Genomic DNA, 14211 nt, shown 5'->3' with positions numbered 1-14211 from the left:
TGCAGGATGTAGAGTTTGAAATCAGCCAAGACTATGAGGTTAAAGGTTCAACTGTCAGCTTTAAGTTGCTGCTGCTTACATCAGGTGACTGACTCGGACAGTCAAGAACATTCCACCCTTTGTCCATGAAAAAAAGTCCTTGATTGCCTTCCATGACAGGTTTATAGGCTAGGTATTACAATATAGGACTGTGTCATCAGTGCTTAAATGTGACACAATGTCATTTTTAGTGAACAGGACATTGGACTCAGGTCCTGATATACCTAAAACTACAGTTTGGATCATACAGGGTACCAGGTAATTTTTGTGTGGGAGGAACTTAACCTAAAAAACCTGTGTAATGGTCCTTGAATCTTGACCCTTTATGGATTTTGTGAAAACTTCTAAAATGGGGAAAGGTGGGGTCTAGCTTGTCCAAGAAAAAGGAGATGGAGAGTGCTGAGAACTCTGCAGAGTGTAAGAAATGTCAGAGCATGTCTCACTGTGAAGTAGAAAAGATTTATTTTCTCTGTCAATAAACACGGGTCAAATTGGTCTTGCAAATGGTGTCAAGTCTTCAAAACTGAATGTTGAGTGCTTTCACTATCCTGAGAAAACAGTAATTTTACATGATCATCTGAAACTTTCCAACTTGTTGGAGGTTGTCTTACAATTAAGTGCACTTTTGCAGAAACCAGCGTCAAGACCTGTGTTCATAGGATGACTAAAAAGGATGGTATGCAAAGTATGGATTGTGATTCTTGCTATAGTTGCTTTAAGAATGAGTATCAGTATTGAAGGCACCAGAAAACAATTCTTATGGAGCTTGCATTATTCCATTTGTATTCCTGCAGAAATCAGTTTCAAAAAGTTAGAATTTTGCAGTAACCTTGCATGATGTTCAGAACATAATTCCTTTACTTAAATCAACTTAGAGTTTTTCATCTAGTTTTTCCATTCATATGATTCAGCCTTTCAGGTACTATTTAACAAAGAACTTGACTTCTCACACAATCTGTTTGAAAAGTTATGAATCCTTTTTGGTTGACAGAGGATACTCCATTTTTGACTTTCCCATGGCTTATTTGCAAATAACATCTAAAAATGTGCCTTGATCTAATTCCTTAAATTCCTCTCTTTGTCTCTCTGTCTTTTCTTCTCTTATAGGTCCATTGCTGTGTGATGGACGACTGACACACCTCCTCTTTCCTCTCCTCCTCCTCTTGCGAGCTCCCCTGTTGTTTAGCTTTGGTGAGCGCACCTGCCCCAATAGCTGCCGATGTGAGGGGAAAACTGTCCATTGTGATTCAGCTGGCTTCTTAGATGTCCCAGAAAACATCTCAGTAGGCTGCCAAGGCCTCTCCCTGCGCTACAATGAACTGCACACCCTGCTACCATATCAATTTGCTCACCTTGGCCAGCTTCTATGGATATACTTGGACCACAATCAGATTTCATCTGTTGACAGTCGAGCATTCCAGGGTGTCCGAAGGCTTAAAGAACTAATACTGAGCTCCAATAAGATCACATCCCTGCACAATTCAACATTCCATGGAATTCCCAATCTTCGCAGTTTGGATTTGTCCTACAACAAATTGGAAATCCTGCAGCCAGGTCAATTCCATGGCTTACGAAAACTACAAAACCTACACCTACGCTCAAATGGTCTCTCCAACATCCCAATTCGAGCATTCCTGGAGTGTCGAAGTTTAGAGTTTCTGGATTTGGGCTACAATCGAATCAAGGCTCTTACCCGCACCACCTTTTTGGGGTTACAGAAGCTGATGGAGTTGCATCTGGAACACAACCAGTTCTCACGGATCAACTTTTTTCTGTTTCCACGCTTAGCCAACCTGAGATCACTCTATCTGCAGTGGAACCGCATTAGGGTGGTCAACCAGGGCCTTCCATGGACTTGGTATACACTGCAGAAACTTGATCTGTCTGGAAATGAAATTCAGACCCTGGACCCAGCTGTGTTTCACTGTTTGCCCAACCTTCAAGTTCTCAACCTGGAATCCAACAAACTGTCCAATGTGTCTCAGGAAGCAGTGTCAGCATGGATCTCACTGACCTCCATCAGCCTTGCTGGGAACATGTGGGACTGTGGAACTGGCATATGCCCACTTGTGGCTTGGTTGAGGAATTTTCGGGGTAGTAAAGACACCACTATGATATGCAGCAGCCCAAAGTATCTCCAGGGAGAAAAACTTATGGAAGCCACAAGGAGCCATGGTATTTGTGAGGAAACTGATTACGTCCTGACCGAAACACCCTCACCAATGTCAGAGCTAATTTCTGAAGCCACCGCTGAACCAACCTTTGCCCCTACTAGTGGCTCTCCACCTATGCCACCAACCAGTACCTTTGGTCCTCTCCCACCATTCAGACCTCGACCTCTTCCTCATCCTACCTTTCCAGGGCATATGAGCAAAGACCCAAGAGACTCAGTTGCTCGCACTCGACCCACTCCCATACCACCACCTGAGATAGAGCACATGACTCTGCACAAAGTGGTGGTAGGCAGTGTGGCACTGTTCTTCACCATGTCCCTACTCTTGACAATTATCTATGTGTTGTGGCGGCGCTATCCAGGTGCAACCAGGTTGCTGCAGCAGCGATCCATGGTGGGGCGGAAGCGTCGCAAAAAGAGTCCAGAGCCTGAGCAGAACCTGAGCTCCCAGCTCCAAGAGTATTACATGAGCTACAACCCTGCTGCCACACCAGAGGCATTGGAGGTGCTAGGCAATGGCACTGGCTCCTGCACTTGCACAATTTCTGGCTCCAGGGAGTGTGAGGTATGATCCATCGCAACAGCCTAAAAATAAAAACTCAAAATCAAAATACAAAGGCTCAACAGAGAGGTAAATCCTTTATCACGTATGCCCTGTAAAAAGACACTGTTGAATCACAGTTAAGCACCCTTGACTCCTCGTTCATAACACGCTTGACTTCAAATGTTAGTCTCCAATTATTCAGGTTTTACTTTTAAAACCTTAAAGTGGAACTTTGAAAATAATCTGATTCAGGGGAAGCAATGCACAACATGGGTTCAGAGGACCAAGTTATAACAATGCAATATCGAATTTTGTGTTCTCTCAAGTTAATTGAGTGTGGCTTAACAGCAATTAATCTTTGTATTGTTTGTTATCCAAATTTTCACTTTAAAGCTACACTTTTGCAAATGTTCTTCATGGTATGTCAACTTTAAGGGACCATGGATAATTGGACACTGTCTAACTATTTTGCAGACACCACTCTACATCAGCATGGCTCATTGTTGTTTGGCATGTGTGTTTGACTATGTGTGTGTGTGTTTGTGTTTGGGGGAGGGTTGGGGGGCGGATGCACTGCTATTAATGTGTGTCTACAGAACATATTTCTCTGGGAATGTTTATTTTACATCACTAATGCAAACTTACAAATTGCCACAACTCTATTCCGTTTGTAAGAGACAACATAATCAATTCGTGCAAAATGTACTACAAGGGTGGATGAAGTGCATTGGTATTGATCGAGATTTGACAGTTTTGCTATCACATGGCAAAGTGAGAGGAGTTAACTTGTTCATTACGAGGTTGCACATCCATTATAGGTGACTAGGGTTTGTGATCTGCACGGCTTCATGTATGGATGTGCACTTTAACTGTCCTTCAATGTTAATCTGAGTTTCTCTGGAACGGCACACACTTCCTCAGTTATGTGGGGAGATTTACGGTAATCTGCACAGAGGCAAGGCACTACTGTAATCCCAAAGTTTATGATATGGCTTAAATGTGGATCCCTCTGCTGTGATAAGGAGTATATTTATAAACCAGGGTAATTACAATCACCCGCCTGAAAACTGGTCATCTTTGTTTGATCTCAGGAAGCATGCTTTTTTAGACAGATTCACTAATGGGTTTAACAGAGTTAAAGTTTTAAGTTTAAAAGTTTAAAAGGTTAATTGAAACATTCTGTTTCAATTAACATTCTGTTTCAATTAACAAAAAACAAAAAAGGCTGCAAAATGTCTGACAACAAGGAGTATAATACCACCTCAAACGGTAATTTCTCCTCTAGTTACAGTAAGCTGCAATAGCTAAATGTCTTTGGGCTCATAATGTCATTATCTCATTATAGTGAAGGTACAGTAAATGAACAAATGCCAATAAGAAAAAGATTTGATATTTGAAATAAAAAGTAATGTTTCCTTGTGATATTCTGTATTTACTGAATGCCCTGTGCTACAGTAATGGAGTCTATCTTTTCTAAATCCTACATATTGTATTGTGGGATCCGTCAGCCTTACTGCAAATAAATATAAAGCAAGTTGAGCAAGTCAGTTCACTCTGTATAAGTCATAAATCTCTCTTGGTATTGACAGTGGAGCAGTTCCAGCTTTTACCTTTTTACATCGGCTGTAAAATTGTTCTTAAGCTCCCACATGCAGTTCCGGCAATTTGCTTATGACATCTTTCCTCTTGTTCAGAAGTAAAGCTTGACAGTTACAACAGGGCTAGTTTACTTACATGATAAGCCCTAACATTTGGAGCTGCAGTGGCATCAGTAGATTATTTGTAATGTATTTTTAAAAGGCAATGGTAAAGAACAGTATGGTGAGACCAAATCGATGTCTGTTGCATCTTGCCTCACTGACAGATTTCTCTGTATGCATATTATTTAGTAAGGTAGCAGCTAATCAAGCAATCAGTGACTTGGACTGTCCCGTAGGTGCTCTCTTTGAGTGAAGAAGCACTTCAAAAACGGTCCAGTCCAGTGGTGGTTAAGGGGTGAAACCAATGTTAAATGTAAAGCCAATTAGGATGCTATTCATGCAGAACGTTTTAACTGCTGTCAAAAAGTCAGCAGCTCCACATACATACTTCTTCAGTTTCAACTGCAACTCCTGTCGTCACGGCAGGGCGGGTACGTTCTTTTTTCAGGAAGATTATGTTTGCTTAGGAAAAAACTCATTTTTGTGCTACTAGATGAGCCACAGCTTGATGTAGCGTATACCATAGAACTGAAAACACATAAAAGAATGATACCTTTGGTTTTGTAAACACAGAACCGAGTCCCTGAGCATGCTCAGCAACATCTGCCCAATACTGAGCTATTCTTTAGAGATCGAAAATGCAGTTGCAGAGTTTTCTCAGAATAAATAAATCTGGGGCTTGTGCAGTGTGCATAAAAAAATTAAATCTGTATTCGTTGCTTGATATGTAGGCTCGCTAGAGATAGCTAACCCTGCTTTGACACCAAACATGCAAGTTTGTGTAGAGCCAATATTTTCAATGCACCAAGTTCAACTTTGACACCTAATATGGAGACCTCCTTGGTGTGCATCTAATGGCATTCCGCCATTGACAGGAGGCAGAAGTTTTGACGGCATCAATCTCACTGTAGAGAATATTGTTGTAGAAGCTAATTGTGTGCATCCAGAGTGATCCAGTTCTACTCTACAATCCTACTGGGACATGGGTAGAAAAGCAAGTCATTTATGTATAATAAATTTGAAGCTGCTGCCCTGTGCTAAATATAATATAGTATGTCATAAACAAATACACATTATGACTTGCAAATTTATTTTGGGACCCAAGAACAGGCCCAGAAAAGGTTGAAAGACCCAGGCTTAGGCAGTGGTACGTACAGTCCTGAGCGTGCTGTGTCAGACATCTGGCACCAATATGCAGCTAGACTGTTTGCCACAAAACAAAAGCTCTGTTTGGATTCACTCTTCTAACACTGCAAGTATTTCTGTCGCAATCAGTGTCAGTATATTGTCTCTCTCCACATAACCATAATCCAAACCTTATCATCTCAAAAACAATCTCTCCTTTTCAAAATCACAGACGGCTGTGTACTGTGGTTTGTTGGGGGGGTTCTACACTGTTGCTTATTTCAGGTGTTTAATAATTTAGAAGGTGGCATAAGCCTGGTTTAGTTTGATGAAAGTGCCACCTTGCTGGCCGGCACAGCTGGCTGTGCCTTTCATTATGGGTCTGTGCAGCACCAGCAGTCCCTGTGGATGGCAATGTGGAAGAACAAAAGCCAACACAACACATTTACCCTGCTGTGGCTGGGATTCAGTGAGGTATTGTCAAGACTTGCACAGAATTGTGTCAGAGCCCAGCAGGAAACGGTTCGCTGTCTCTTTCACTTTGGTGAAACGGTTTTGGGGCTGGAAACTCCAAACTTAAAAGTCCCCGCAAACCTAGACAGGTGTTATCATTTACTCTGGCTGATTAGACTTCTGTTCAAGTGGAAGTTGGATGGAGTTTGCTGAGATCACCAAAATCCATTCACTAATGCCAGCATTTACATCAGAATGCCAATGTGAGCAGTTGAATGGGTAATATAGTTCAGGTCGTCTTGAGTTGGAGTTCATGGGAATTTCTGACAGCTACAACATCTCCTACTTGGAGAAAGGAAATACAGAAGTGTGAACAAACTGGTCTTAAAATGACTGCAAAGCCATCAGCTCTGGCAAATCCAACAACAGCACAATCAGCAAATTAAACAGGAGCCCACATTGTTTATCACAGTGGCGAGTCCAGACTTTTTTGATTGGGTTGGCTCAAGTGGGGCACTGACTTTTGCAGGGGTAGCATGAAGTTTGGGCGCGTGCATACAAACACACACACACACACACAAACACATACAGGAATAGCATTAATTTACCATTTCTGTCTCCACTACTCATATCTACTTTAATTACCTTTTCCTGAGTCAGAAAAATGTCAATCCAGCATGGTGTGTACAGGCCCACACAGTCATTAGAGGAGGTCTAATCAGACACCTCTGGTGAAAATTCAGATGTGGGGGAACCACAAATAATAGTACTAGAGTGTTTATAATCCACTACTTAACTTTCTATTAAATGGCTATAAGAGATTCAAGTGATTACATTAAAGATTAACTGTTGCTTGCTTTTTATAAAGTTGTTAGTTCTATCTAAACAACAATATTCATATACTGTAGATTCTTCTTTCATGAGCTGATAAAAGACAGCAGGGGTTTGCTTTATGAACTGATGAACTAGGTTAGCCATTAAAGACAAAAACATCTTTAGAAAGTACTGGCTGCATCGGTAGCTGTGGGGAATAATTCAGCACTTGACATACTGAGTTCTTCAGTGATATCTGGCTATATTTCGACCACATTTACACTGAAGAACACTGTTTGGTTTCATTGCTTTGAGGGTTAGTCTGTCATGTTCATGTTCTGTCGTTGTATGGAGTTTTGAACCCTTTCATGCATGAATTATTAATGTTAATGTTTTTTTTTTGTTTGATTTTACTTTTAAACAAGTGAAAAATCATGCAAATAACTTTTTTTCCCCAATATCTTTTATTTTGATTTGTCCACTGCAGTGGACACCATGCATCAACTGTATATAGTAATCGTTTTTAAAACATTTACTAAGAGCAAATTGTATGAATACACATCAAACTATTCAAGAGTAAATGATATCATAATAAATTAAAGCCAAGTTTTGGAGTGCATTCTCACTTTCAGATTATGGAATGGTTTTAAGTATTTTTTGGACAATACAAAAATATATAGTGGTATTAGTTAATATTAAGAAATCAACTTCAGCAATTGCAAATCGAGTTAATGATAATAGTACAGTTCAACACAGTTAAGTTACACATGCTTCCTTATAGTTTCATACTTATGTGTGGCCCCAAATGTCTGCCAGATTGCTGCAGTTGAGATTACACTAAAATATCTAAAAGAAAGACAGCTGGGAAATAAATACATTAGTTTAATGTTGTTTAAGGGGTAGGTACCAATTTTAAATCGGTACTGGTTCCTAATTGGTCAAAATTAACTGATAAGCTACTGAAGCAGTCGGTATTGCTAACGGTATTTGAACGCCATTCATTCATTCATTTAACATTCAGCATTTTCAATTTGCCCACTTTTTCTGTACATACAGCCATTCAGTTCTGATGACACGTTCCTTGAGTTTGCGTCACTGCGTCGTGGTTGAGTTTATCTTTTGTGGACTGTGGATACAGCAGACAGGTTGAAATGCTCTGATGAGTGGGATAGCAAAGTAAAAGCAAACACCGTTACCCAGCAAGTCTTCCAGATTCAACGGCAAGATACGTGGTTTATAACTGCCTTCCAGAATGATCAGAATCAGAATCAGAACATCAGAAACTGTTTATTGCCAAGTAACATACATTACAAGGAATTTGCTGTGGTCTGAAGGTGCTATTGATTCGATAACAAATAAGTAGAATATAAAAAGTAAAATAGAATTAAAAAAAAAAAAAAATAAAATAAAAAATAAATAAATAAATAAATAAAAACAAGATAAATAACAAACAGTGCAGATAACAAACAGTGCAGTTTTGACCAGAGTAAAGTAAAGTGTCCAGTAGGGGGTGGGTGCGTTAATGTAACGCAGGGGGGACAGGTGTGATGTACGTTAATATAACGTATAGCTTGTGTTTGTGTTCTGGGGGGGGGGGGGGGGTGTCAGTGTGAGTTTGTCAGGTTGACTGCAGAGGGGAAGAAACTGTTTTTGTGGCGGGAGGTTTTGGTCCTGATGGACCGCAGCCTCCTGCCAGAGGGGAGGGGGTCGAACAGATGGTGTCCGGGGTGGGAGGGGTCGGCAGCGATCTTCCCTGCTCTCCTCGGGGTCCTGGAGGAGTACAGGTCCTGAAGAGATGGGAGGTTGCAGCCGATCACCCTCTCTGCAGAGCGGATGATACGCTGCAGTCTGCGTCTGTCCTTGGTGGAGGCAGCAGCGTACCAGACGGTGATGGAGGAGGTGAGGATGGACTCTATGATGGCGGTGTAGAAGTGAACCAGCATTGTTTGTGGCAGGTTAAACTTCCTCAGCTGCCTCAGGACATACATCCTCTGTTGGGCTTTCTTGATGAGGGAACTGATGTTCAGCTCCCACCGGAGGTCCTGGCTGATGATGGAGCCCAGGAAACGGAAGGACTCCACAGTGTCCACTGGAGAGTCACACAGGGTGATGGGGGCGGGTGGGGCTGCGCTCTTCCTGAAGTCAACAACCATCTCCACTGTCTTTGAAGCGTTAAGCTCCAGGTTGTTGCTGTTGCACCAAGTCACCAGGTGGTCAATCTCCCACCTGTAGGCAGACTCATCCTCTCCAGAGATGAGTCCGATGAGGGTGGTGTCGTCCGCGAACTTCAGGAGCTTGACAGACTGGTGACTGGAGGTGCAGCTGTTGGTGTAGAGGGAGAAGAGTAGAGGAGAAAGAACGCAGCCTTGAGGGGAGCCGGTGCTGATCGTCCGCGAGTCTGAGACGTGTTTCCCCAGCTTCACGTGCTGCTTCCTGTCAGACAGGAAATCTGTGATCCACCTGCAGGTGGGATCAGGCACGTTGAGCTGGGAGAGCTTGTCCTGAAGAAGAGCCGGGACGATCGTGTTGAAGGCAGAGCTGAAGTCCACGAACAGGATCCTGGCATAGGATCCTGCGGAGTCCAGGTGCTGGAGGATGAAGTGTAGAGCCAAGTTGACGGCGTCGTCTACAGACCTGTTGGCTCTGTAGGCGAACTGCAGGGGGTCCAGCAGAGGGTCAGTGATGGATTTGAGGTGGGACAAAACCAGGCGTTCAAATGATTTCATGACCACAGAGGTCAGGGCGACGGGTCTGTAGTCATTTAATCCTGTGGGCCCTGGTTTTTTGGGGACGGGGATGATGGTGGAGGCCTTGAAGCAGGCTGGCACGTGGCATGTCTCCAGTGAGGTGTTGAAGATGTCCGTGAACACCGGAGACAGCTGATCGGCGCAGCGCTTCAGGCAGGATGGGGAGATGGAGTCTGGTCCAGCAGCTTTACGCGGGTTTTGTCTCTTGAAGAGCCTGTTCACATCTCTTTCAAGGACAGACAGAGGTGTCGATGCTGGAGGAGTGGGGGGCGCTGTGGGGGGCAGCTGTGGTGGTAAGAGGTGTGAGAGTTCAGCCCCAGGTGTGATGAGGGGGTTGGGGCTGTTGGGCTGGAGCTGGTGGGTGATGGTGTGGGGGATGGTGTCAGGACTGTCCCATTGTCTTTCAAAGCGACAGTAGAAGTCGTTGAGGCTGTTGGCGAGGCGTCGGTCGTTAGCAGATTTGGGGGCTCTTGGCTTGTAGTTGGTGATCTGCCTGAGCCCCCTCCACACAGAAGCAGAGTTGTTGGAGGAGAACTGGTTTTGTAGTCTCTCTGAGTACAGTCGTTTAGCTTCCCTCACCGCCTTGCTAAACTTGTACTTGGCTTCCTTAAACTCTGCTCTGTTGCCACTCTTAAACGCCTCTTCCTAGACCGAGGCAGCCATCCGCGGCGCCATCTTGGATGTACAATATACATATAAGCTATCTGCAGGAAGGCATCATATGTCACTGTCTTCCAAGACAAACCATCCGTTTTATGATCAGACAATGCTATAGTCAAGTTTTGGTTAGGTTTAGTCTCAAACACGACACCTTTGAGTTAAAATTACCACTTCATTAAGATTAGGGGTCGCCATCGCCATGGTTACAATAATAATCACTTGGTTATGATCAGGGAACAAACAGCCGTCTCCCCTGGCAAAGTCTCACATTTAATTGACCCACCCATTCACCCGGACGTCATGACATTGCATTTATTTAGCTGACACTTACATCCAAAGCGACTTACAAAAGGTGCATTTCAACTCTACTCTACTATCTCTCTCTGGCTCTACAATAACACCACCCAACTTTCCCCTTGACGGACAAGAGTCAAAATTACTACAGCCGCTCGAGGGCTTTGCCACTTGAATGGAAACACAGAACATTGCAGAATTGCGTTGTTTTCCATGGGAGGACAGTGTCCAGTTAATGCTACATAACAGCTGTTAGGAGGTAACACTGATGAGACAAAAGGCCGTATGTTGGCTGTGTTTCGCATTTGTTTTCTGTACAAACCACATGCAAGATAGACAGCCAATCAGTAGATCTAGATCTCACACACAATTCTCTCTATGTCCCTGTGAACAACAATAATATGCCATGGTCACTTTGAAAATAAGTAAATCAAATTAAGTTGAAATACAATGAATTTGAATCCCATTAGAATTAAGGAGGAGTATCTACACTGATTAATGGTACAGGCATCGATAGCGTCAATAAAATCATCATTAATTTGAATGAGAGATGGTCGAAATTGAACTAAAGCCTGTATAACTTTGGAAGGACTAGTAAATGGATGGAAATACTTGTACGGTATAAACAAGCACAAAAACAGTCCAAGAAATCAGCACTAGGTAACTAAGGTCTCTTGTGAGACAGAAAAAACAGATTTGCCAGTTCACCGTCTCTCTAGCTGGCACTCCCTGCCTTCTCAGAGATACTGTGCCTGTACCCCTCCTCCCCTCAGACAGCTTTGAAGAGAGAAGGATGTCACACAGCCAGCCACAGCGCTCACTTTGCATGTCCCCTGGCTAATTTCCCCTCCAGTTCCGTTCCACTTGACACGCGTTCCACCAAAAAACATTTAGAAGAACACTTTCATTTTCCGCTCCCTCTCCCCCATACCTCATCAGTTTTAAGAAACCATTAAGAGCTTAAGTGCAAGCAGGCGTGCATCACGGAGAAAGATCTCAGTGAATAAACAGTAGGTCTCATATTCCAGATTCCAGTTAAATAATTTGTTCTCCGACTTTTTTCCCCCCTCGCAGGCACAGAAACAGCAGTTTTTTAATGTGTGCATCATGAAATCCTCTCCGGCCTTAAATTATTCAATTCATCATTTCTGTTATCAAGCAAGATAGAATTTTAAGAGATTGAATTATTAAGAGGTTTTGATAGTTTATAGAAAGCTTTCTGTTTCTGTTCATTGCAGCCTCTAAACTCCCAGTGTGTAACACTTGAGTGGGAGCAACATCATGCTGCTCCTGTCAGCCAATAAATGAACCGCTATTAATGGCAACACAGGGCTAATGAGGGCAAGATATATGCTTTTCACTGCTTGGCTCAAGTGTTTTTCTGGTTGACAAAACGGAGGAAAACTGAAAACATCTTCGTTTCTCATCATTTCAAAATGCGGACGTGAGAACAGCTACTCGAACGACAATGCCCCTTGGTGAGAAGTATTTCCACTTATTCGGTGCAACAACCTCTTAACTATCTCAGAGGGGCAATTTCATGCCCTCTTCCCTCGATTGCTGGGTCATCCTCAAAAGAGCTCCTCCCTGCAGAGGCTGTGCAGGATGATGATGCATGTGTTGAAATGTTGTAAACGTGGTTCTTTACCCCAGGGCGCTCCTCCCTATCACACACGCAGAAATACAGTCATACTCACTCAACACTAAACCCAATGAGCAGAGTATTATTAGCAGCATCTGGAGCTTGGCTTGGCCCTGCAGCTAAGACAAACAGGGAATCTTATGTTTTACTGGATATCAAAACAAAAACAGAGAGAGAGAAGATTCTACGGCAGATTTTTGTGTGTATGCATGTGTGTTTGTGTCTTAGACTGAAAAGGGGAAAACCGCTCAGTGGCACCTTATATAAAAGATCCACCCCCTCTATTGCCCTAAATTGAATTTTATAATCCTACCTGCCCCCCTTTTCCTCATGCCACGGGCTTTGGCAGCCACTGTATACTTCATCCTCAGATAAAAGTAGCATCAACCCACCCACCTTCATTTGTTCTGTCAAAAACACACAAACATCTTATTCTACCACAGTCTTTGTAACTGCAAAGCCAGCACGAATACATACGTATGGAAATAAGTGTAACTGGCAGTAAGATGACATTACAACACGGCATAGTGTAAGTGATTACAATGAACAACACACCTGCCTACACACGCTCACAAAGCCTCTTTACAAAGTGAATTCCTGCTATTAATTGTTAGTGTCACTTTTAAGCAAAGATTACCTGAGATTACCTAGATCCAGCTTCTAAATTGTTAGGATTCTTTTCTTTGTCTTATGTGACGGTAAATACTACGACTCCGTATTAGGGCTATTGTGGATTAAAAAATTCTAAAAAAAGCCAGGGAGGGGGTAATATTCAGAGAAAAAACTCAGTCCTAAATTTACAAGAATTAAAAAAGAAAAAACCTTTACGACTTTAATCTCTGGAAGTTTTTTCTCTGACTATATATATATTTTTTTTTTACCTACAATGGCTCTAATATGGTGTATAGAGAGTAAATCTGGTCTATCTGACTGTGTGACATAACAATCAATGTGCAGACATCACCTTAGGCTTTGGAAAATTGTGATTGGCTTTTTTCACAATTTTATGCATTTTATAGTCCAAACGATTCATTAAGAGAAAAAAAACACAATATCCATTAGTTGCAGACGCACTCCTGTCCATACTGGCCATGAAGTAATTCCTTTTTGTCACAACCACAATGCATTTGGGCTACAAACTCTCCACAGTCCTAAGTTCAGCCTGCTAATATGAGGCTTTAGCAGTCCGAGTTGTTGGTGTCTTCCAATGTTACACTCCCTTAAGTGTTACATTCTTCACTGAATACCGAGTGTGGATTACTGTACAATTTCCCCCCGGGGATTAATAAAGTATTTCTGATTCTGATTCTGATTAGGTCCCCCACGTCTTACAGTGCAGTCACTGTACAAGGTAAAGCTTAATGGCCAGCGTGAAGGGGACTGACAGGTGTGATTACAGCGTTCCATAGCACTCTCAGCGTACATATGGCATGTATTCAAAAAACACAGCCTTCAGGGTCCCTCTTGTATGCATTTTGTCACTTTACTTGGATGTTATAATAAACAAGACAAGTCTACGGCCATGCTAGAGAAAAGGCTGTACATAGGCACAGTGGCGCTTTGAGCTAAATGCTAATGCTAGCATGGCAACATGCTCACAATGACGGTGCTAACATGCTGATTTCGAGCAGGTATGTTTACTTTGTCCACCATCTTGGTTTAGCATTTTAGTGTGCTAACAATTGCAAATTAGAACTAAACACAAAGTGCAGCCGAGGCTGATGTCATTAGTTTTGCAGGTATTTGGTTATAATACCTTATTTGACCTGCTAGAGGCGAAGTTAAGGGATCACTCATAAGTCATTAAAAATCAGCCTGATGGGGACATGAATGCCAGTAATGTTCAGGGCAATCCATCCAATAGTTGTTGAGACATTTCAGTCTGGACCAAAGTGTTGAACCGACCGCTAGCATATATAATATAATTAGCAGATCTGTGTTTTTTCGTTTTTTCTTTATTATCCTGTTAATCATCTCGCCACCCCTTAGATTTGAACCCTTGGAGGAGGACGTTTTTGGAA

At 42.5% G+C, this 14211-nt stretch overlaps 1 protein-coding gene across 1 annotated transcript in view; it reads left to right on the top strand.

Moving 5' to 3' along the window:
* The first annotated feature begins 428 nt into the window (after positions 1 to 428).
* The window catches only part of lrrtm4l1 (leucine rich repeat transmembrane neuronal 4 like 1), a 29777-nt gene continuing 15994 nt past the window's right edge, over positions 429 to 14211 (top strand). The window contains exons 1-2 of the mRNA XM_070925105.1: positions 429 to 456; positions 1147 to 2777. Of these exons, the coding sequence (XP_070781206.1) occupies positions 429 to 456; positions 1147 to 2777 (1659 nt within the window). The remainder of the gene's footprint in view (positions 457 to 1146; positions 2778 to 14211) is intronic.

This window comes from Enoplosus armatus, chromosome 18 (assembly GCF_043641665.1).
Source record: "Enoplosus armatus isolate fEnoArm2 chromosome 18, fEnoArm2.hap1, whole genome shotgun sequence".
NCBI lineage: Eukaryota > Metazoa > Chordata > Actinopteri > Centrarchiformes > Enoplosidae > Enoplosus > Enoplosus armatus.
This window is presented reverse-complemented; position numbering and strand designations above follow the sequence as displayed.